This window comes from Schistocerca serialis, chromosome 6, assembly GCF_023864345.2.
Source record: "Schistocerca serialis cubense isolate TAMUIC-IGC-003099 chromosome 6, iqSchSeri2.2, whole genome shotgun sequence".
Lineage (NCBI taxonomy): Eukaryota > Metazoa > Arthropoda > Insecta > Orthoptera > Acrididae > Schistocerca > Schistocerca serialis.
The window spans coordinates 621268204-621291362 of NC_064643.1; the positions used below are offsets into that span (position 1 = coordinate 621268204).

At 36.6% G+C, this 23159-nt stretch overlaps 1 protein-coding gene across 1 annotated transcript; it reads right to left on the reverse strand.

The window, feature by feature from the left end:
- Positions 1–1061: 1061 nt before the first annotated feature.
- Positions 1062–12163, reverse strand: LOC126484108 (40S ribosomal protein S18). Its single transcript, XM_050107486.1, has 5 exons — positions 12037–12163; positions 11735–11920; positions 11552–11653; positions 2512–2603; positions 1062–1197 (listed from the first exon to the last, which is right to left on the reverse strand). The coding sequence occupies exons 1-5, from the start codon at positions 12037–12039 to the stop codon at positions 1122–1124; spliced, it is 459 nt and encodes a 152-aa protein (XP_049963443.1). The 5' UTR covers positions 12040–12163; the 3' UTR covers positions 1062–1121.
- Between the last annotated feature and the right edge of the window lie 10996 nt (positions 12164–23159).

Genomic DNA, 23159 nt, shown 5'->3' on the forward strand with positions numbered 1-23159 from the left:
TTTAACTAAAACTGGTGTCACAAAACCAAATACAATTGAAAGAACTGGGGTCAGATAATGGATTTAGTGGAAAAAGGTTACAGTAACTACCAAGCAGTTACCTGCTTTTTGTTGTCCTATGCTATCAATCTTAGCTAACATTCATTTCATCTGAGTAAGAAGTCGCAATGGAACACATCCCTCACTCTCCAAAATACTTAGAGCAAATCAGCTTTTACGAAACACTGCTTCTTCTTCTTCCTGTAATTTATCTTTTTCAGAAACACTTCTTGCTATTTCCAGTCTCCATTTTAAATCCTCTACATCTACCAGTTAAAATCAAACAATGGAAACTCCAGGTTTTGGCAGATGATGCTTGAAGTGATCACTATATCAAGTGGAGATCTGCAGATAACAGTATAGCCCCCATTTTGACCAAAACCAAGGTTGGAATCTCCCTACATGTTGGCCAGGAGCCTGAAGATTGCCTAATATCAACAAAACTGGTAGCCAAAAAATGACAGTTTGGGAATTATACAGCTTAAAGGTGTTTGATTTGACATTCTCTCTCCAGATTGGAATGTCAATATAATAAAAAGATAGATTGATACTATACAACATAGCAAATCGAAGTATTTACTTCTCCTTAAAATCCGTTTCCGAAATCCTTTTCCTCCACTGATTGCTCAATGTATATATAGACTGAGTAACATGCTAGAACTGTGCATCATTCCCTTAACTACTGCTTACCTTTTAAGAGTACACCAATGTATTTGTCCTCATTTACTAGTGTAAATACAAGAACAAACATGTACCATCAAAATGCTGAAAGCATTTACATTAAATGCATCCACACCTTGTCTCAATGTCCTTGCAATGCTGGTATGATCACTGTTATATGATTCAAAGAATGAGAAAACTTGAATATTTCAGCATCAAATACAGCAATATTATCCAATATCTTAGCTCTATCCGAGTTTACCAACCACAACAAGAACCTGCATTAAAATGATTTTTTTCAAAATAAACATTCACAACAAAAACCTTTAACCAAGCAATATGGAATTATAATCGCACCAACATGTTTTGAATTTCTTGTTTATTTGAAAAAAGTCAATGTACAGACACCATGAAAGAATAGTTTACTTCTTCTTAGACACACCGACTGTCCTTCCTCTGCGGCCAGTTGTTTTCGTGTGCTGACCGCGCACTCTCAAGCTGAAAAACAATTACATCAAATACATTTCACATATAAACCATAGTAATATCTGACCCTTATGAATAAAATCAAAGTGTTATAAATTATAGCTGAACATTTTCAGTAATGTAGGCTTTCACAAACGAACTGATTAATTTTCGAAGTTTATTATGGGTCATTATGAATAAACTGCTTCAATTCTATTAGTTTTGAAAGATACACTTACACATACAACCCAACGAATATCTTCATTACGAGTATAGATTTAAGTGTCAGGAAGTCTTTTCTGAAAGTGTTTGTATGGAGTGTAGCCATGTATGGAAGTGAAACGTGGACGATAATTAGTTTAGACAAGAAGAGAATAGAAGCTTTTGAAATGTGGTGCTACAGAAGAATGCTGAAGATTAGATGGGTAGATCACATAACTAATGAGGAAGTATTGAATAGGATTGGGGAGAAGAGAAGTTTGTGGCCCAACTTGACTAGAATAAGGGATCAGTTGGGAAGGACATGTTCTGAGGCATCAAGGGATCACCAGTTTAGTATTGGAGGGCAGCGTAGAGGGAAAAAATCGTAGAGGGAGACCAAGAGATGAATACACTAAGCAGACCCAGAAGGATGTAGGTTGCAGTAGGTACTGGGAGATGAAGAAGCTTGCACAGGATAGAGTAGCATGGAGGGCTGCATCAAACCAGTCTCTGGACTGAAGGCCACAACAACAACAAACCTCATTAATGGTATTACATGTTCTTGGTTAAAGTCTAGATGAGTGCCAGTGGTATCCTTGATGGTGGTGGTTCTCTATTGCTCACAGGTTGGCAACGTCTAATTTTGTGTAGCCAATTATTCTCATGTGGCCAATGACAGGCAAGAAAACAAGCAATGAATTCATAGTGCTGAAATTTATGAACATTTAAGATATTGTCCAATTTGATATTTCTGTGGGTGAAACTAGTAGCAATTTTATTCATACTTTGAACTATTACTTTTGAAGTGTTGCTACAATCACATCAAAATTTCAAATTTCTTCCTGTATGCCTGCTGCTCCCTCAATGGCTGCATACAATTAACAGCTGACACTATTTCCCATCGTACCTCATCGCAACTCCTGACAACATTCCTGCACCAAACAAGTAAGTGCTACCACTGGCTCCACTCTAGACTTACCAATGTTCTTTATTATGAAAATTATGACATTGATCTACTATAATTAAAGTACTTCACAGGGCAATATTGTTTCAATAATTCGTTTTAGAGAAATAGATTACTGAGAAAAACAAACAAATTCTGAGATTTTCATTTCCCCCATTCCTTAAGAAATTTGGATAACTTACCCCCAGTAGTGCCTCATTCCACGATGGGCCCTGATTTTCTTCAGCCTCTCAAGATCTTCTCGGAGCTTGCTGTCCAGGTAACTTGAGGTTAACTACAACAATTAACAATATCTTATACAATGAGGATTTAATTTATGCAAGAGCAAATGTAAGTAAACCAATGAGTTTTGCATGAATGGCAAGAATACTTTCACCCTTATCACTTTCCTCCATTATTAAATTCAAGAATTAAACTTTCACTATACAGGACAGTAGAGTTGTGATATATCTTAAAATGTTATATACCCTAGCTGTGATGGTTGACAACAACAAGTCAAACAGCCCTTTCTGCTAGGATTTTCTACTAGACATTGCAATTGAACATATTAACTAAGGCAGGAAATCCAGGATGGAATAATCAGAACATTATGGAAACAATACTCACCATGTAGTGGAGATGCTAAGTTGCAGACAGGCACAACAAAAACATTGCTAAGCAAGTGAGTTTGCAGCCAAATGTCTTGTAAAAAGTGATACACGTGGGGGGGGGGGGGGGGTGTCTGGAGAGCCCAGAGTAGCTAGAGCAACAGTCTGAATAACTGACTAATCTGGCCTTCTATTAAACTGACACTACCTTGCTGTTTTGTACAATGAAACAAAGCAAGGCAGGACTACAGGGCACTTTTAGATTTGCTATGTGGCTTAATAACAATTGCACTCTCTTGGACACAATATTCTGGGGAAAAACTGCGCAGTCAGATCTACAAGTAGGGACCACTCAGGAGAATTTTCTTCAGGAAAAACAAAAACTGCTATTCTACAGGCTGGAGCATGCGATGCTGGCTCCCTAAATTGAAAGAGAATTTAATCATGGAAATCAGCAGATAGAAGTTGGATGTATTGGGAATTAGTGAAATCTGGTAGCACTAAGATCAGAGCTTCTGGTTAGATAAGTACAGGGTTATAAATACAAAATCAGATAGAGGTAATACAGGACTAAATATAATATGAAAATAGGACTGTAGGTAAGCTTCGATGAACAGCTTCGTGAATGCATTATAATAGCCTAGACACACACAAAGCCAACACCTACCCACTAGCACAAGTTTGTACTATAGATGAAGAAATTTAAAGACTGCATAATAAACATGGAATTATTTAAGATAATTAAGGATGAAGAATATTTGACTGCAATAGGAGAAATTCTAAAGTATGAAAAGGAGAAGGAAAAGAAAAAAGTAATGGGAGAAAGGAAAGAAGCTGCCTGGTACTATTTTGCCGAGCAATTTAATCACTACCGCTGTAATTAAAGATCATGGACAAAGGTCGTGTACACTGAAGAGACGTGGAGACACCGATGAGTTACGGACTGATTACAGAATGGTAAGAGATTCAAAACCACATTTTAAACTGAAAGACATTTCCAGTGACAGATGTGGACTGACAAATTATTGGTAGTGAAGTGTAAGTTAAAGCTGAAAAAATTCCAGAAAAGCAGAAAATTGTACAGATGGGACTAATTATTTAAAACAACAAGGATTTTTTAGAGTTTTGAAGAAAGCATTAGGCAATGAAACTGGGTAAAGAATGTATACAGGTCGCCTTCACAGATAAAACAGTGAAGGCAGGTCAGACACACAAAGACAAGGCCCTGCAGAAATTCTTGGATAACACACATGACAGCAAATGAAACAGGTACAGGGGATACAGACGTCTACATTACATTAATAGTTGTTCCATGGATCATGAATACGACATGACATTCACACACACACACACACACACACACACACACACACAGTTACTTCATGCATACAAATTCATCTATTGAATAGAAGTTATTCAGAAACTTTAACAAAATTTAATTGAATAGATAAAAATCTATTCGTCAAGCAGTGGCAGAAAACACACAAAAGAGGGTTGCAATTAGGCAAGCTTTTGGAGCTAGCGGCTCCTCCTTCAGGCACAATTTTTAATTTATTTTTAAACACTGGTTGGCTATCTGTCATACTTTTAATGATATTTGGCAAATGACCAAAGATTGTGGCAGCATAATTCACCCCTTTCTGTGCCAAAGTCCAATGGTGAAGATCATCCTTTCTTCTAGTGTCATAGCTATGCACATTGCTATTATTTTTGAATTGGGATGGTTATTACCAAATTTCAGAAGTGGACTTCTGTATGGCAAAGGTACTGTGAATACCCAAAGTTTCTTAAATGTCTGCAAGGTTATCTTGAGTGGGCTCCAGCCATTATTCTGATTACATGCTTTCATGCAATGAATATTTTCTCTCTTTAATGATGAATTACCCCAAAACATGATACAATATGGAAGCAGTGAATGCAAATAAGCATAGTAGGCTAATTTACTGACATTTTATGATCACAATTTGCAATAATCGTAACGTAAGTCACTGAAACTAACCATTTCAGCATAGCAATGTGTTTTTTCCAACTCAATTTCTCATCAATGCACACACCCAAAAATTTTGAATTTTCTACCTTAGCAACAGACTTCTGTTCAAAGTCTATTCATCAATGGTGTTATGCCATTTACTGTACAGAATTGTATGTTATGTTTTCCCGTAATTTAGTGAGTGCATTTGTGGAGAACCACCTTAATTTTCTGAAAGTACTGTTTCCAATTTCCTCGGCTAATTCTTGTTTGTTGCATGTGATTACTACAATTTTATCAGCAAAAAGAATTACCTTTGCATCTTCACGAATACAGAGCAACAAGTCATCAATAGATGGAGTCCATCAGAAAAATGTATACTCTGTCTGGCTATCGATATAGACGTTCGATTTGAGCTACGAGTGTGTTGCAGTATGGTCTTTGCCTCAACAGATGTTAGTACTTTCATCTTGGTATAGAGAAAACAAGATGGCTGGAGCACTCTACATTCGAGCAATGAAAATATAGCGTTAAGTGGTTTTTCAAGTTTGATAATGGCATTTAAGTGAAACTTCAATGGAGGTGGGAGTTTGAAACAGAACCACAAAGAACATGAACTCTTCAGAAAATTTGCACTCTGTTGCCTATTAGCTAGTAACTTGTTTTGTATGACTTAAGATTAAACATAGAATACATACAACCAGTTAAGACAAGAGACAAGCAAGGCAGTACATATTTCTTTAATCTGTAAGTCCTGGCATTTTTTCTCTCTAATCTTGCTACAGCCTGTTTTCCCTCCTGCGAAAGAATCTATTACCTCATCAAAGTTGCTTCATGAAAAAACGAAATATCATCTAATACTGAAAAACCGTTGATACAAATAGTACCCAAGACTGGTGTGGTTTCTCGATCTGATTACATGTGTTTTGTCACTGTCTGCTAGATAAAATGAAATAGACCTATCTAATATTGCAGCAACTGTAACACACCAAATGAGTTTTCACACAAATGGACATTTTTATAACACCAGAGAATATATTTCACTAAGTACCAATATCAAATGCCTATTAGGCCTACTACAAGCAAAAAGTTTTATGTTAGAAAATAGTTTCCCATTTCATTCATATGATCCAGCTTCTTAAGAATGAGATCGAAAAGTAGGGTGAAGGCTCTAGTTTTGGCCACTACCCCACTTATGGCCACCTCGATGTCAAAGGTTAATTTTTAAGCTTCTTTGGAATACCAGCCAGTTCTACCATAGATTATAATAAACTTTGTGAAAGGCTCTATTCATTTGTCTACATAATCATTCTTTTGTCTGTTTTTGTTTGGAGACACCATTTTGTGAAATGATCAGTGTTGAAGAAGCTGGGTTTTGCAGAAGTTTTCTTTAAGCAACACATGATCTGTTTTTTGTATTTTACATGTTTAAATAAAACATCAGAAGAAACTTAATCTTTTCAGAGGTAAGATAAGACATCATATTTTCATTTCTGTTAAGTTTTATATGGCTCAGCCTAAAAACATGTTATCAAAAGTGTGTGGCCATTAACAGATCCATATTTAGCCCTGGTTCCGGGTTATGGCCAAGCATGTGGCCATAAGTGGAGACATATGTATCCTGTTTTGGCCACTTCTAAAAACGATACAAAAACGTCAATATTGATGTTCTGTCCTACATTACACTAGGCTAATTTTATTTAAATAGGCTTATTAAAAGATGTTTGGTATTTTTATATAAATACATACCGCATTGAAACTTCCTGGCAGATTAAAACTGGGTGGCAGACAGACTCGAACTCGGGACCTTTGCCTTTCGCAGGCAAGTGCTCTACCAACTGAGCTACCCAAGCACGACTCACGCCCCGTCCTCACAGCTTTACTTCTGCCAGTACCTCGTCTCCTACCTTCCAAACTTAACAGAAGCTCTCCTGCGCTCCATCAATATTGACATATATTCAACACACAGCAGCATTTTACAAAATACAGATATTCCTTCAACACCCACCAACAGTCTTATTCCTGCAGATATATCAACAACCCACAATAGTATTTCACATAATTCAGGTACTCCAACTTCCAACCATAGTCCATCTTCAGTGCGTATCCAAGTGACATCACCAAAATAATCAGCAACAGTTTTTGAAGGTGTCATCACTTGGCCAAAACCCAAAAAATGAGGCACAAAAAGAAAGAACACTCACTCACTGTTGTGACTAGTGACAAGTGGGTGGAATATCATGAACTGAAGGAAAAAGAGAAGCAAGAGGAGGAGCAGGAAAAAAGGAAGAGAAAAGCTATGGAGGAGTTAAAGTCCAAAGAGCAGCACTTGGCATTATCTTCTTGTAAAAATGGGGAAAACAAGAAACAGACAAGAGTTAAGTGATAAGCCGACAAGTTCTTCCGAGAAAGAAGAACGGACGGACAGTGGAAGCAGTTTAGATGACTACGTAGAAGGAGATGAAGATGATATACCAGAAAATGTTAAACTATCTTTGAGTGAGAATTTGAAAGTAGGGGACTTTATTTTGGGAAAATTTAGTTTAACAGGAAATAGAACAAAAAGATCTGCAATTTTTAAGTATGTATCTGTAATTTTGAAAGTGCTTTCAGATTCTGAATATGAAATTCAGAGCCTAAAAAGTTCTAATGTTCAGAAAACTTGTTTCGAATACATTTTCTGTTCATTCAGTTGCTGTACCTTTTACCTATTTGATGTATGTTTGTTGTCTTATATACTTGTATAAAGCACAAATTACCTTCTGGCACATGGATTAACAGTTATTTTAGCCATAGTTTTATTATAATATGAAGTGGCCATAAGTGGGGAAACAACTGGCCATAGGTAGGGTTTACATGGCCAAAACCGGGGAAATGCGCCATTTATTTTTCAATATTTTTTTCTGCTTTTGTTATACAACTTAGAATATTTGTTTTTACATGGTTGTAATGTGTAGACTTTGAAGCAATAGATACGATTTTTTGAAGTTATTTGTATACTTTCTTCCTATAGTAAAAATGTGATGTATCTCAAATTGCCCTTAATGTGGCCATAACTGGGGCCTCGACCCTAGTTATAAGAAATTTTTACATAAATATGGAATAGTCATTTTTCCACAATCTGTGTGATGTCCCCATTTCTTCTCCTTCCTTGTGCTAACAATCTTGTCACCACTAATTCTGTAGCTATTCCCGCCAGTGTCAAAACTTATTCTCCAGTTAACTTCACTAACCCTGCCAATCATCAGTTTAGTTATCCCGCATTTATTCTACGGTCAGGCATTATTACATGTCCGTACAACACATTTTCCGCACGTTTTCAGAACAGAACTTAAAGGCCTGCTTGCCAGGGTCTGTACAAACGGCCCTTACTAGTGTAGCAATCTGGCCAAAAATTTGTCACAATTTCATTTTCTTGGATACACAGAAGATAACACGTAATCTTTCTTACCTGTTATTCCTGTTAGTCATTTATATCCACTCTGGTTGTCTGAATCTATGGACTTCACTAGTCATTATAACAATGTTGATTATTCGCAAACCCAGCCACCCACAAACAGCGATTTGCATTCAAGAGCTTGGCTTTATTTGGTTCAGCTCTGTCCCCTTTTGTCTGCAAGAAAGTTTATTTGTCGATGTGTCAGGGATTCCCCTGGCAGAGGCACTATGCACACATACAAAAGTCAACTTATGATTCATTCAGAAATCAACTCAGAATTAGATCAAAAATATTCAAAAACCAACAGCAATGCATTTCAAAATCATAAGAATAACTGATAGACCAAAGCACTGGAGATCACATTAGTAAAATCACTGCATAACAGTTGCAGCAGACACTGTACAAATAACCTGCAGGTTCTAACACCACTGCCACATTGTGTAAATTTTGAACTTCACAGCAGTCTTCCTGACTCTTACAACTGATTCACATTGCTGAGAATAGCATACTGTGGTGTTACGAGTTTCCTGTTAATATGGAACATTTGCATGTACATGAAAAATTGTATAAATGTGTAGGTATGTTGTCCATAGTTTACTCACTGCAGTTTCATTTTAAAGTGAGAAAACCAGCATTCATCGCCATGCGAGTTTCTTCACAGGTTAGGAAATCTCGCAAGGGCTTCTTTACACATGGTCCCAGCTTACAATACTTTGAAATGTCAGGGTAACACTAGAGGAGATACCTTTCAGGATCTTGAGCTTATATTTACTTCAATTTTTTTTTTTTTACAGGATTCCTTAACTTGCAGTAGATCTTTACAACTATACTGCCAGCCAGATAATGCTGATGGGATTGCTTGTGGTAAAATTTTGATAACAGAGCCCAAAAAATTACTTTTCAAATGCATCTTCCTAAAATTATTATAGCCACAAAAAAGAAAACTATTCTTTATATTGTATTCCTTATTCCAATCAACTTCTATAAAGAGTTTGGATCTGCAGAACTGGTTGCAGTAGAGGTCTAAAAACAAAGATTTACTTGCAATTTTTCTCACCGAAGCTCATTTCCTGTCTTCAGGACTTTTGATGTCTGCCATAGTGAATTCTAACCAACTGTACAACATAAGAGAGGTCAGATTTAATTTGAGTATCTGCAGAATAAAGGCCCATTTTCAATGTACTTCCACATACTTTTTCTGTGGCTTTGTATACTAGCAAATTAGTTATATTTGGTGGTTTAGAATAGTCTTTTTGATGAAAATGATTTAAAAGACCTTGCAGATGACTACTTTTATAGAAGTGGACCAAAAATAGACACTTTTGGCATTTTGAGGGAAATTCAACTCTGCCCTCTATTTGTTAACAACTGAAAAGCAGTAAAATTTTATATGCTAAGACCTAGTATCAGTAAGTTGTTACATGCAAAGTTTTACATTTGCCCCAGTTACTTACGGAGATATAAAAAGCAAAACTTTGCATTTTTTATAGTAATTTTCAGCCAACTGCTTCAAATCTTTATGCAGACCAGCCAGAAAATAAAGTTGTACTCAATGACCAAGTTTTGTTTCTTTCAAGAAAATATTTCCAAAATGTATCTCAAAAGTTGGTGAAAACTCATGGGTCCACTGGTGACAGCTGCACTATGGGGTCCAACAAATGACTATCTCCATAAGGATTGAAACAATGTTCGTGAAACTGACACTGATCACTGAAAACATGTGAGAATGTTCACACAAAATTTCAGCAAAATATGTTATGGTCATCCAGGAATTTTTTGTGAAATCTTCCAACTTGACATGGGATGGCCCAGCAATATGTGTGTAACTCTGCACATCTGCTTTGTGTCCACGAAGTCATCACAATGGTGGACACCCCTGTTTCCAATATACACAATGTGGCAACCACAAAGTAACTGAAAACACCCATGAACAAAAATTTAAACCATGCAAAATATTCCACTTCAGCAATAAAAATTAATGGGGTGGAAAGTAGGGGGTCTTGGGCAGGGAGAAGCTAAATATAGTCAGAATGTCACAATTCTAAAACAAATAACGAAAAATTACGAACACAAAAGCCTCAGGAATAAACTCAACCAATAACCACAAAAAAATCTGGAATCTAACATTTCATTTGGCCTATGTAGCTCAAAGGGAAATGAGTATATATAGATCATGTTGTTGCCCACAATAGCAACCAACCAATGACTTCACATCCATAGATGGTACTGAACACAAAAAAATGACTTTCAAACCATTAACAAATTGACAAGCTAAGAATTTCAAAACCAAAAATAAATCAGTAGCCAATAATGACACTGAAATCAACTGCCAAGACAGAAGAATAATTCAGACATCACGTCACACAGCACTATGGTCAATACTGCAATACTCTCCAACAATTTAGAAACAAGCAACACACTAGAGTGCGGCATCACTTACTCCAACTCACACTTTGCAAAAAATTTCTAACATGCTGCCTCTCAATGACATCATACAACACAACTCTTACATCAAGGGTCAAAACAGATGGGTGGAACTGGACCCTTTCACTAACCCATTGGTTCCATAGTTAATTTCATGTATTAACAAAACTTGCTGTTACACTGTTTGGTACGGTCACACTAGTCAAACCTTTCAAAACCAAAAATAAATGTGGTCAACATTTTAGTGCTAGTTATAATACACAGTATTAATGACAGAGCAGAAGCATGTAATGGAGATTAAGTCAGTGCTGCAAATTTACACACCACACTTGAACACCTAATTGCATGACATTTGTGAAGTCCATATCTTAAGACTACAAAATATTGTCTTTTGTAAATTATGGATAAGGGCATATGCTCTATAATAAAATTTCTCTGTTGTAGCAGTCGAACACGTACTGAGCTTATTAATGCATCAGATTAATTTAAACATTTAATTGTACAGAACCACTTTCCTGAACTCAAAAATCTAACAAAGTTCAGACTTTTGAAAATTACCAGCTCAGAAATATTAGCGGGGTACGTCCTGGTGTACTAAATCGTACGTAACTTACTAATGGAAGGAACTGTAGGGTAAAACCTGTAGAGAGGTCAAAGCTCGGCCGCAGTAAACAAATTCGAAGGATACAATTACTCAACCATCATGCTCACATTTAACTAATATTCCACCAAGTACAGTGTGCAAGACGCATCAATGTGAAACAATTTGCCATTTTCAATGTCAAACAACTATAATAACAAACCTGAGAGTATTTTCCATCGACAATGTCCTTCTGCCTATTAAGAAACCAGTCTGGAATTTTATACTGGCGAGGATTGCTCATGATAGTCACAATCTTCTCCACCTGAAAGAAGCAAAACGACGTAAGTTTACCCATTTTTCATCATATGGCGAATTAAATCACTCAAACATTTCACATACGTACCTCCTCTTCAGTGCATTCACCGGCTCTCTTGTCCAAGTCAATATTAGCCTTCTTTAAAACTATATTAGCATAACGTCGACCGACTCCTTTAATTGCTGTCATTGCGAACATAACTTTCCGCTTTCCGTCAATATTCGTGCCCATGACACGAAGAATGTGTTGGAATTTCTCTGGTATCACGAGAGACTGAGAAGAACAATAACCATATTAAAACACTGTAGGAATACATATTTCTTCCACAATCTCTAGAAAACACTACTCTAAAAGAAGATGGGTAAATTTGCAACAGATTACTAGTTTACCATTTCGGAAACGCTCTCCTCTGCCTAACGTGGCCTGCTACAAAATGAACGCCAAAGAAGTTCGTAGTGAATGTGATAGTGGTACAGCATGTCAATACGATGAGATCAAATCGCAAAGATAGCTTACCCCATAAAGTCGCAGACATTACAATTAATATAAAATAAAACCAACGAAGCGATTTATATACAGCGACAATAAAAACATATTATAAACAACGGAAATGTACGTATAAAGAATAACTTCGGGTAATTTACTTCGAAGGTTGAGAAGGAAATATCTATCTATTGACTTCTAATTCTACCTTGCATGAGCGTTTATGATGCCAGTTTATAACACTAATAGCAACAAACAGCATTTAAACAAAATTTGGTGAGCGAACAACGATAAAACAGCAAACTGATTATTTCCACAAGACGTCAAATAACGGAACAACAGAAGTCATCACCATCAAATGGTAGTATGTCGACATTAAGGCCCGTCCACACGTAACGATCTGTCTGCGCAAATATCTGCGCACATGACATCTGCGCAGACAGATCGTTGCGTGTGGACACAAGATTTGCACCAACCTGAGGTGTGTGCAAAACTGGAAGTTGGAGGTTTGAGCGAAACCTCTCAAATCTGTGGGTTCAAACCACATCTGCGCTGACAAGTTGGAGCGTGTGGACAGGAGATCGCCGCAAATCTGACACGAAACAGCTGTTTGCTCAGTCTAGTGTTTGTATTTGTGCGCACAGGGCATTAAAATGGCCGACACTCGTCAGTGTTCTCGAGAGTTTGTAATAGAATTCATTGAAATATATAGAAACCACCCATGTTTGTGGAAGATTAAAGTAAAGAATATAGTGACCGAGACAAAAAGACAGCAGCATACAATGCTCTAATTGAAAAATTGCGGGTATTATTTCACTCAACTCTTGTTTCGATATTGCAGTTGAAAATTCCAAATCGTTGTAGCTCCTTCCTGTTGCTAGGAATCTTAATGTTACCGCCAGCCGTTCATGAGGAGAAATTGCCCTTCTCTATACAAGTATTTTTTCTCATAATATGAGGGGTTACAAGCTCTAAGAGATAAGTTTCGACATCCATCCGCAAATAATTTCGCCAGTCGTTAAGTTCGCCCTGCAACTCTCGCAGTAAATTTACGTGAGAAAACTGCTTTCGCTTTAGCAGCCACTGCCTACACCATTTTGACCGCTTTCTCTGTTTCTGGTCTGAATGTTTTTTGCAACTCAAGTTGCGAACACAGACCACAACAGAACTTCCTTTATTTCTATATTTCAAAAAAACTGAATTGAACTTTTGACGTTTACGGGGAGTGTAGTCACTTGCCACTGATATTTCTTTTCTACACCGACCGATGGCGGGCGAGTAGTAGATTGGGGTTTGTGTCGTGTGAACACACCACATTTGCAGCGATCTTTTGCATGTACAGACATCTGTGCCGATGTCTGCGCAGACAGATCGTGGCGTGTGGACCGGGCTTTAGACAGATCAAAGTTTACTAATGGGTGAAGCAAATTTGACAACGGATGTTCTTCTTAAAAAAATCTGTAGGGAACTGTTTAAACGAGGAATTACGGGAAAAGTGTCGTCCACACATTACAAAATATCAATATTTATTTGGTAGGGAAAATATATTCGAACACATTAAACAATATTTATAATAGAATACATAAAGCATACCGATATTTAACGTAACCTGTGTTTTTTAAAATACCAAATAATATCAAAAGCAACTGTATTTTTTCCTTCAACTGAGCCGAATTTTTCAGTATAAAAAAGTTTTTTCTAAACATTGTTTCACAAATTTATATTTTTATTTACCAGCAGAGTAGGATTTTTCTCTGTCCAGGTATTGTAAAATCTAAATCATTTTCCACTTTGAGATCTCCAGCTCATCTTGTGGAAGAACACTCAGTGAAAAAACTATCCAAGTTATCACGGACCATTTAGCATTCTCTCTCGAAAATAAAACAAAATAATAAAATATAGACTAAGAAGTAACAAATGCTCTGAATCCACTACTATAAAACGAGAGAGATTTGATTTGACTGGTCTTTATTTGGTACTGTAAAATTACGTATCGTAAAAAGATGCTATTGTAATGTAGGACAAGTCAATGAATACTCTTCGCACATCCCAGAGATTCCTCTCCAAGGGATCTATGGCAAACGATAAATGTAAAGTAATGTACATTATTGTATAGGTAAAAAAGGAGGAAAAAGAAACACCTCCAGAGGTTCATTTAAATTATATCCACGCTGGATAGCTGATTTTTGTACTCTATTGAGAGTAGTTGAGTCTTTATGGAGGCTCTGTATCAGCTTTGTGTTATCACAGTCACTATCACAGTTAGTGTGGAAAAGATTTATGTTGTCGTTTATAAATATCGTTAACGAGTAGATGTACAGACTTTTGAGCAACAATATAAATGCCTACAGGTTGCCCGATTTCAAACAACACAGATCAGTCACACAGATCTTTTTTGCATTTTTAATTTTTTTTTTCATTTTTGCGGTATTTCCCAGGATATTATAACATACAAGACAAGAAATGGAAATATGCAAAATATGACAAAATTATAGTTTTGCTGTCAACATAGGGTACAATGTTTCTTAGTGCAAGATATGTTGAGCTTAGTTTCTTCAGCTGATAATCGATGTGTTCGTACGATCTTAATTTATTATCCATTTGTATTCCTAGGTATCTTGTATGTGAAGGTTCATTTATTTTCTGGCCATTGATATCCATTTCAAGGGTTTGAAGCTTGTTAGTTACGATCTGAAACCAAGGTATATTGGTTTTTGATAGGTTTAATGATAGACTATTTGCTCTGTACCATTTGTGTACTCGTTAAGCTGTTGTTTCAGTTGTAATCTGCATTGAGGATTTCATGCCCTTGACCAAGATACTACTTTCATCAGCAGACATTACTATATTTGCATGGTTATTGACTAATTCTGGTAGGTCACTAATGTACATTAAGATGACCAGTGGTCCAATGATCAAGCCTTGGGGAACACCATACTTAATAGTTACCCAGTCTGGTTTTATTGTTTCACCTGCACTTGTTAGGACAACTCTTTGTTTCCAGTTATGTACGTAGGATTCAAGCCAAGCTAATGGCTGGTTTTTGATGCCATAGTGTGGGATGTTTGTACTATAATCTGCGACAGCGTTTATAGATTCTGCGCTGGTGATGTGGTGTAGACAGTTGTACAACTAGCCAATCAGCGCACAGTCGGTTTCCGCGTTCCATATTGTGTAAACTTCCATCATACTTTAGCCTTGTATCCTGTTTCACGAGCATGAAACTACCTTTGACTCAGATTTTTGTGATCTGTGGGTTTTTTCATACTGACTGAAAGACAGAGAAGGCGCGAAGTGTTTCAAGGACCTGGTTTTTAAAGCATACTCGCTCTACAAATTCGGGACAGATTTAGCGAAGTGGTCTAGTAGCATGCAAAAGTGCAGGAACATACCACAGCGGCCTGTTGCAATACTGGTGCACTTTCAGCTGGGCTGACAATGCAGCATTAGCTGTAGCTGTGTGGCCAGAGGCCATTAACGATGTCGATGACTAATATATGGTCTGTTTCATACAGTCACAAGCTTCATCTTGATTACAGAAAATCCCTACAGGATACATTTCACAGTTCAGATCATCTAGTATTTCTTTTGTGAGACTGTATATTACCCCCTTTGTGGAGAGCCCACTGTGAAAGCCGAACTGGGAGGCTGACAGTGAGTCATTTCATGTTAGGTGTTAATACAGCCGGTTATACACTAACCTTCCAAATATTTTTGAAAGAACTGGTAGCAGCGAAATAGGCCAATAGTTAGATATTACAAGCCTTTCACGATCTTTGTGCATTGGTATCAATGCAGCATATTTTAATGTATTAGGAAATGTAACAGTTTTCATAGACTAGTTACATAATAAGAGCAGTATGTTGCTTTTTAAGTCATCATGTTATGTTAGTGCCCTAGCTGAATTTCCATCGTTCCTAGAAGAGCTAGTACGGATGATTTTTATTATTTCAATGGGTTTATGGATTTGAAGTGCAGTGTCATTGTTGATGTGTGCTGGGCAAGATTAAGCACACAAACTAAGTTGACAATTGGCGATGTGGCTGATAGGAGCGGCTGTAAATTGGAAATGCCTTTAAAGTGGCTCCTGTCGGCCGCCACGCCGAGTGTCGACTTTGTTTGCGAGTATAGTAAGTAGTTTTGTAGCTTGTGAGGGAAGCTGAGTGTTTCGTCTTCCTAGGTTTTCGGCTATGGAGAGGAAAAGCTTATGGAATTTTGAAGCTGTCCTTTTCAGATTACTGTGATCTGTCTCATTTTTATTGACTATACTAACCACTGATTTTTCTGATATTTTGTCCCTGCTTGTTTTCTGTGCGTAATGAACATTTTTTGCCTTGCTAGCTATACAATTTAAGATTTTATAATATCTCTTAAGCCCGTATTTTCACTGCTTTGTGTTTACTATTCTTCTGTTCTAGGTGAAGTTGCCTTTTTATAGCATATGATATTCTAATCCGAGATGTTATCCATTCGTTATGCCTATTTATATTTAATTTAGTTTTAATTTGTCTTCAGGTCCAACTGACTTCAAAATGTTTGAGAAAAAGGTTTAAAAACAGCCAAATTTCGTATTCATAGTGCTTTTTGGTAGACTTCTTCCCACAGTCTCTGTTGTAGAGTATTTCTAAACGTATTGGTGGATTTGCTGTATGCTGACGTACCTATCTTGGGTATGCACTTCAACGGTTTTTTCTGTTTCTGAGTTATAGGGTTGGTATTTGACAACCATGATCATATGGGCCATTTATTACAGCCTGTATTTATAAGTTGCAGTATTGTATGGGGCTCAGGAAAATTTGTCGATCATAGTTCTGCCACAGTCATCTACCCTTTGTCAGAATAAGACCATTAGTTATAAGTTAAAAAAAAGACACCAATGTTTGTAGTTGTCTATGGTTATTATTGGTTGATAGAAAGTCAATGTTAAAAACCCCACTTAAAATAATTTTACTGTTGGTCTTGTAAAATTTTCAAAGGACTGTTTCTAACGAACAAGTAGTCAATGACACCATTCCTCTCTCCAACATCAACATAGTAACTTTCTTTCTGAGAAACCTTGACCTTCACGTTCCATCCCATCTGTTCCATTCTGTTAGTGCCATTCGCAATGCACTGTGGAAAGTCAGATGTTCTGTTCCATTCTGTAAAGAGTGAATCGGACTTATTGCTACATAAGAAAAGTGTATATAAACAAGATTCCACTTCTGCAAATAACAAAAGCCAATGCTCAGAGTACACAGAAATGTCGACTATTTTTTGACAATAAAATAAAGTCTGCTAGTCATAATTTAATGGTATAATTAATTCATTTTAGATATACTGCTAAATAAAGGAAGTTTCTGTAATATCCTCTTTATACTTCACATAAATGTATACACAACAACTCAAAGATTTATAATATCCCTAATTTTATAGGCTTCTGAAGATGAGAAATTAATTGGTCAAAACTGCTCTTGTAAATTGTCAAGCATGTTCTAAATAATCACATACAATGTCTAAATTTCTGAATATATCATGGCATTATCCTTCCACAAACAGGATACTGACTGTCTGCTAAACTAAGCTTGTGAAGATGGCAAATTAATTTATCGAGAAAGGTAAAGATCATAAAATTTAATTGCAAGTGATGACTGAAATTTATGCTGAAAAAGGTATACTAAGCAACTGGTATGGCCGCTTCTTTCTTTACAGGACAAAAAAACTGACCAGAGTATCATTATCGAATATCATCGCCTCCTTTATGAGTCCTATAAATCTAGAAAATATGTGTTGTCTTTCACAGTAAAGTATAAACCTATATAGTCAGCACAAGTAACTCATGACAGCCAACTTGAACCTCCAATGAGTGAAAGACTCTCAAGCTTAACGAAATGATAGTTGTGTTTGCACACTCAGCATTTCTGGACCTTAATATCGCCATAAGTATCTCATGAAACCTATAACTTATCACCTTCATGCTCTCTTTTCAGCCATATCATGTAGACATTTAGGAGTGTAAGGAATCAGAATATCTGAAGCTGAATTTCTTACTTACAAACACGAAATCGAAGATCATTAACATGAAAATTAGGAACATGTTTAAAAGTAAGAAATTATAAACATTCAAAGAACCTATACGAAATAACCAAAAATATACATTGTATTGTATTGTATTGTATAGGCCCAAAAAAAACAGTGTTGTACAATTTGTACATATGATATTTGACATATTTTTTACAATTTATTTGTTACTAATTTAATTTGTTACATGACAGTCTGTGAAATATTACATGAAGGTAACAGACATCACAGCACATTTCCGCTTGTTAGGAGGGCTGTAACTTATTTTTACAAATCTGTGAAATGCCACAGAACATGGTATGAGCAATTTAGGAATAAATATAGATCAGTACATTACATACTTTACGAAAATATGCACTATATATAATTATCAGGCATAAGTGATCTTTTGTTAAGAAATAAGCTAAAGTTGATAAGCTTTTTCAAAAAAATCATGTACTGTATAAAAGTTTTGCCCCAAACATTTTTTTTTAATGTTTATATGAAAGTTCTTGTTATTCTTTTAATTTCATATGACAAATAATTATGCATCCATACCACAACTTGTAGGACATTTTTCTGGCAACCAGTTGTTCTGGATTGACTCTTGTGTATCTCAGATTGCTGTCTTGTTTCTAGCTATCAATGCGTTAATTTAATATTATGAACTGTCCTTGTTTGGTAGATAGGTCTTAACAAATGATGTAATTTATTAATATAAACAGATGGCAGTGTCATAATGTCAAGTCTCTTGAAATGTTGCCTCTATGATTCATTGTATCTCAGACTGTACATTATATGTATTTATTTTGAAGATATCTCTGCTGCAGGATGAATTGCCGCAAAATATGATTCCATACTGTAATATGGAGTGAAAGGAAGAATAATATAGTTGTATAAGGACTAATTTGATGACTGATTTGCTGAATACCCTTCGATTGCTTTTATAGACCACATTTGACACTTTATTTAACAAAGCTCACAGTCAATAGCTCTTGGTTGTTTAGGAGCATGTAGGGATTTCTTAGTTTTGAGATGAGATGCTGGAACCAACCTGAGTTCCTTTTTGTACTTTCATAATGAGATTGTTCTCATTGAACCATTCAATCAGTGATAACATAAGTGGTTTAATCTTTTGCTCACAGTCAGCTTTGTCTGTACCTGTTACCAGAATACTTGTATCATCAGCAAATAGTGTGAGATATCCTGAAGCAAGCTTTGTGTTTATATCATCAATACATAGGAGAAACACTGCGGTTCTCAACGCTAAGCCTAACACTACACAATATCTAAGAGGCATTATCTCAGAGAGCGCACAATTCACTGAAGACCACTAGTATTCCTTTTTTTTTCAAATTCCATTTCAACTTCTGTACTTTGTTTGACAGATGTGATTCTAGTCATTGGTTTGCAGTTCGTCTTACACTTTCATTAGCTAAGTTTCTAAGGACTATGGTGTGGTTAATAACATCAATAGCTTTAGATGTTCTAAGAAATACCAGTAGTAATTTCTTCGTTATCTAGTGGTTTTAAGATTGTATTGAAATAGTCATACACTGCTGTCATTGTTATCACTGCTTTTCTAAGACCATGCTGATGCTTCGATATTAAAGAAAATCTAATAATGAAATTTCCTAGTCTGTTGTAAAACAAAATCTCTAATATTTTTGAAAATATGGTAAGTTGTGCTACTGACCTATCATTGGCTACATCATTTTCGGGTCCCTTTTTTGTGGAGTGCAGTAACTTTAGCAACCTTTAGAAAATCAGGGAAATCTCTATTACTTAATGATGCATTAATTATATGAGTTAGTGTTTCTACACTGTATTCCCCATGTTTCTTTAATATTAAATCCTGTGTTTTGTCACTGCCACTAGAGTATTCACATTGTAGCCCTTTATAGCTGTGGCCACTCCAGTGTTTAAGGCTTCGTGGTGAAATGTTGATGCTTTCATAGGTTCTGCATTTGTTGGGTTTTAAGCACTGGGTTTATGGCAGTTTTCATTACTGGGTTTTCAGCTATTTTGATGAAATAGTTATTAAAAGCATTTAGTATTTTTTCTGGTTCTAATATCAACTCATCATTTAGACTTAGTTTAAAAGTTTTGTGTATAGCATGTTGCTTGTTGTTCATATCAGTTTTCACAGCTTCCCGAATCCCTTCCATTTTATTATTAGTCTCTTTCATTAATTTATCGTTATATAATTTTTTGCTTATTGAATTACTTTTTTGTAGATATGTCTCTAAGACCTATGGTATGTTCTAAACTTATCATAATCTTTGTGGTGTTTAATACAGATCTTCAGGTAGCAGGTTTGTCTAGAGATTTTTATCCTTTTTGTTACCCATGAAATTGTGTATTTCTTTCAAATTCTCCTTGACTCTAATGGAATTCAGTACTGAAATAGTCGAGAAATGTTTTATGCAAGGAACTAAATATGCTGTTAACATCATTTTCCCCATATACCTCTGTCCAGTTCTCTGATCTTAAAAGATAATTAAAAATCCTTATATTTTCACCATTAAATTATCTGTGCATTGCAGTTTTTATTGGACATTTTTTTTTTTTGCAGTTTAAATTCACTGTTAACATCTGCGATGCATGGTCACTGTAACCTCTATTTATGATTTCAGTTGAGCAGTATTGTATATCAACATTCATGAAAACCTGATCAAGAGCCAATTTCAAAGTCTTAGAGATCCTAGTTAAGTTTTCAATGATTGAGGATAAGCTGATGAATCACTAATATTTAGCAATTCATCTTTTTCTTTCCTAGGTTTAAGGAAGTTGATATTAAGATACCCAAACATTAGCAAAATTTTATTGAGGGCATGAAGTTGATTTACTGATGTTTCCAGGGTGTCATTGAAGGTCTGGAGATTTGCAGTGGGAGGTCTGTACACTTTCAGTATCAGTATGTCAGAGTCTGTCAAGGCAGTTACAGAAAATTTAAAATCTTTTTCTACTAGTATACCTTGCACCATAAAGTCTATCTGTAGCAACGAACCTCACATGTCCCAACTTGCAGGGCATTTAAGGTTGGCAGCACTTTCAAGTCTTGATTATGCTCTTCACGAATATGCTGCCAGGTATGATCGTCTTCAATACACGATATTTCAGCGAACCATCTGGCCCCCATATTTAGGTGCGATCACTGAGACACAATCACTCAAGAACTGAATGAACATCAGAAGCGGTGGCTCCCTTATACCCCAGGTCCAGGCCACTGCATCTGCGCAAGAAATGGAAGAACTGCCTCCTGCGAAGTGAAGAATTACAGCACCGCCAGCGGTAGAAACTGGCGAAAGGTAGAGTCTCTGCTGTTAATTGGTCAACTTTTGAACGATAAAACTACTGAGCTGTTCAAATGGCTCTGTGCACTATGGGACTTATTCTGAGATCATCAGTCCCCTAGAACTTAGAACTACTTAAACCTAACTAAGGACATGACACAGATAAATGCCAGAGGCAGGATTTGAACCTGCGACAATAGTGGTCGCTCGGATCCAGACAGCAGCGCCTAGAACCACTCGGCCACAGGGGCCGGCTACTGAGCTGTGTCGTCATGTGTTGACATCAACATATTTTTTTATTTAATGATGTATTTTTTGAACATACTGACAGTGTGGCTATGGGGAGTCCTCTTTCCCCTATTGTCGCCAAACTTTTTATGGAAGATTTTGAAGGTATCCCACTCAGGACTTCTTCTCTTCAACCTACTTGTTTTTGGAGATTTGCGGATGATATTTTCATTGTTTGGCAACATAGAATGAAGCTCTTAATCAGTTTTTAGATCATTGTAACTGTCTTCACCCACACATCAAATATTCGACAGAAATTGGAAAAAATTGTCAAATTACCTTTTTTGGACGTTTTAGTACACAAAAAAGAAAGTGGCACCTTGGGACATGGTGTATATTATAAACCCACACAAATGGACCTCTATATTCATTCTACAAGCTGTTATCCACCACATCAGCGCATGGGAGTTCTATGTACATTGGTGAAGAGAGCTTATGCCACGTCTGATTCAGAAAATTTGACAGTGTAACTGGATCACGTAAGGCTGTCTTCAAGCACAATGGATATACCGATCACCAAATTAACCATGCTTTTTAGTTTGGACCACCACATGAAACAGCGCTGGATACTAGTAAATAAGTTGCTTTTCTATCCTTTTCTGGAAGTATTTCTTCAAAAATTTCTATAATTCTCAGGAAACATGATATGAAAAGTATTTTTGCCTTTGGCCAAGACTGGACCCCTGTTTGGATCTGTTAAAAATGATTTGGGATTGAGGAACCCTGGAGATGATAAAATTCCCTGTCATTTTGATTTTGGTACGACCTATACTGGAGAGACTATCTGCACTGTTCATGACCAATGTGTGGAACATCAGCGTCACATACGTCTGCTCCAGCCTGAAAAATCTGCTGCTCCTCGTTACTGGGATTGCGTACTCAAGGAATCCATGGAAATATGATTATCCGATAGCACTATTAATAGTGGCAGAGGTTTTCCTTTAAGCTAGATAAGGAACCCTATTTTATCTGACATAAAACAACAACGATCTGGTTTTCGACCCACCACATTTAATTTGCGATTTATCACTTTCGCCAGTTTCTACCGCTGGCAGCGCTGCAATTCTTCACTTCACAGGGGGCAGCTCTTCTGCTTCTAATGCAGGCGCAGTGGTCTGGACCTGGGGTATAAAGGAGCCGCTGCTTCTGATGTTCAGTCAGTTCCAGCGGGATTGTGTCTTAGCGATCGCACCTGAAGATGGCGGCCAGAGGGATCGCCGAAACATTGCGTATTGAAGACGATCATATCCAGCAGCATGCCCATGAAGAGAATAATCTTATAACACAACAGGAAAATCTTTGGGATCACACTTTCAGGGACCTGTAGTGGTAGTGTGGGGGTAGTAGTGTTGTGTGTGCAAATCTGTCTCCACCCTATTATTTCCTTTGGGGTGCAGCTAAAATGT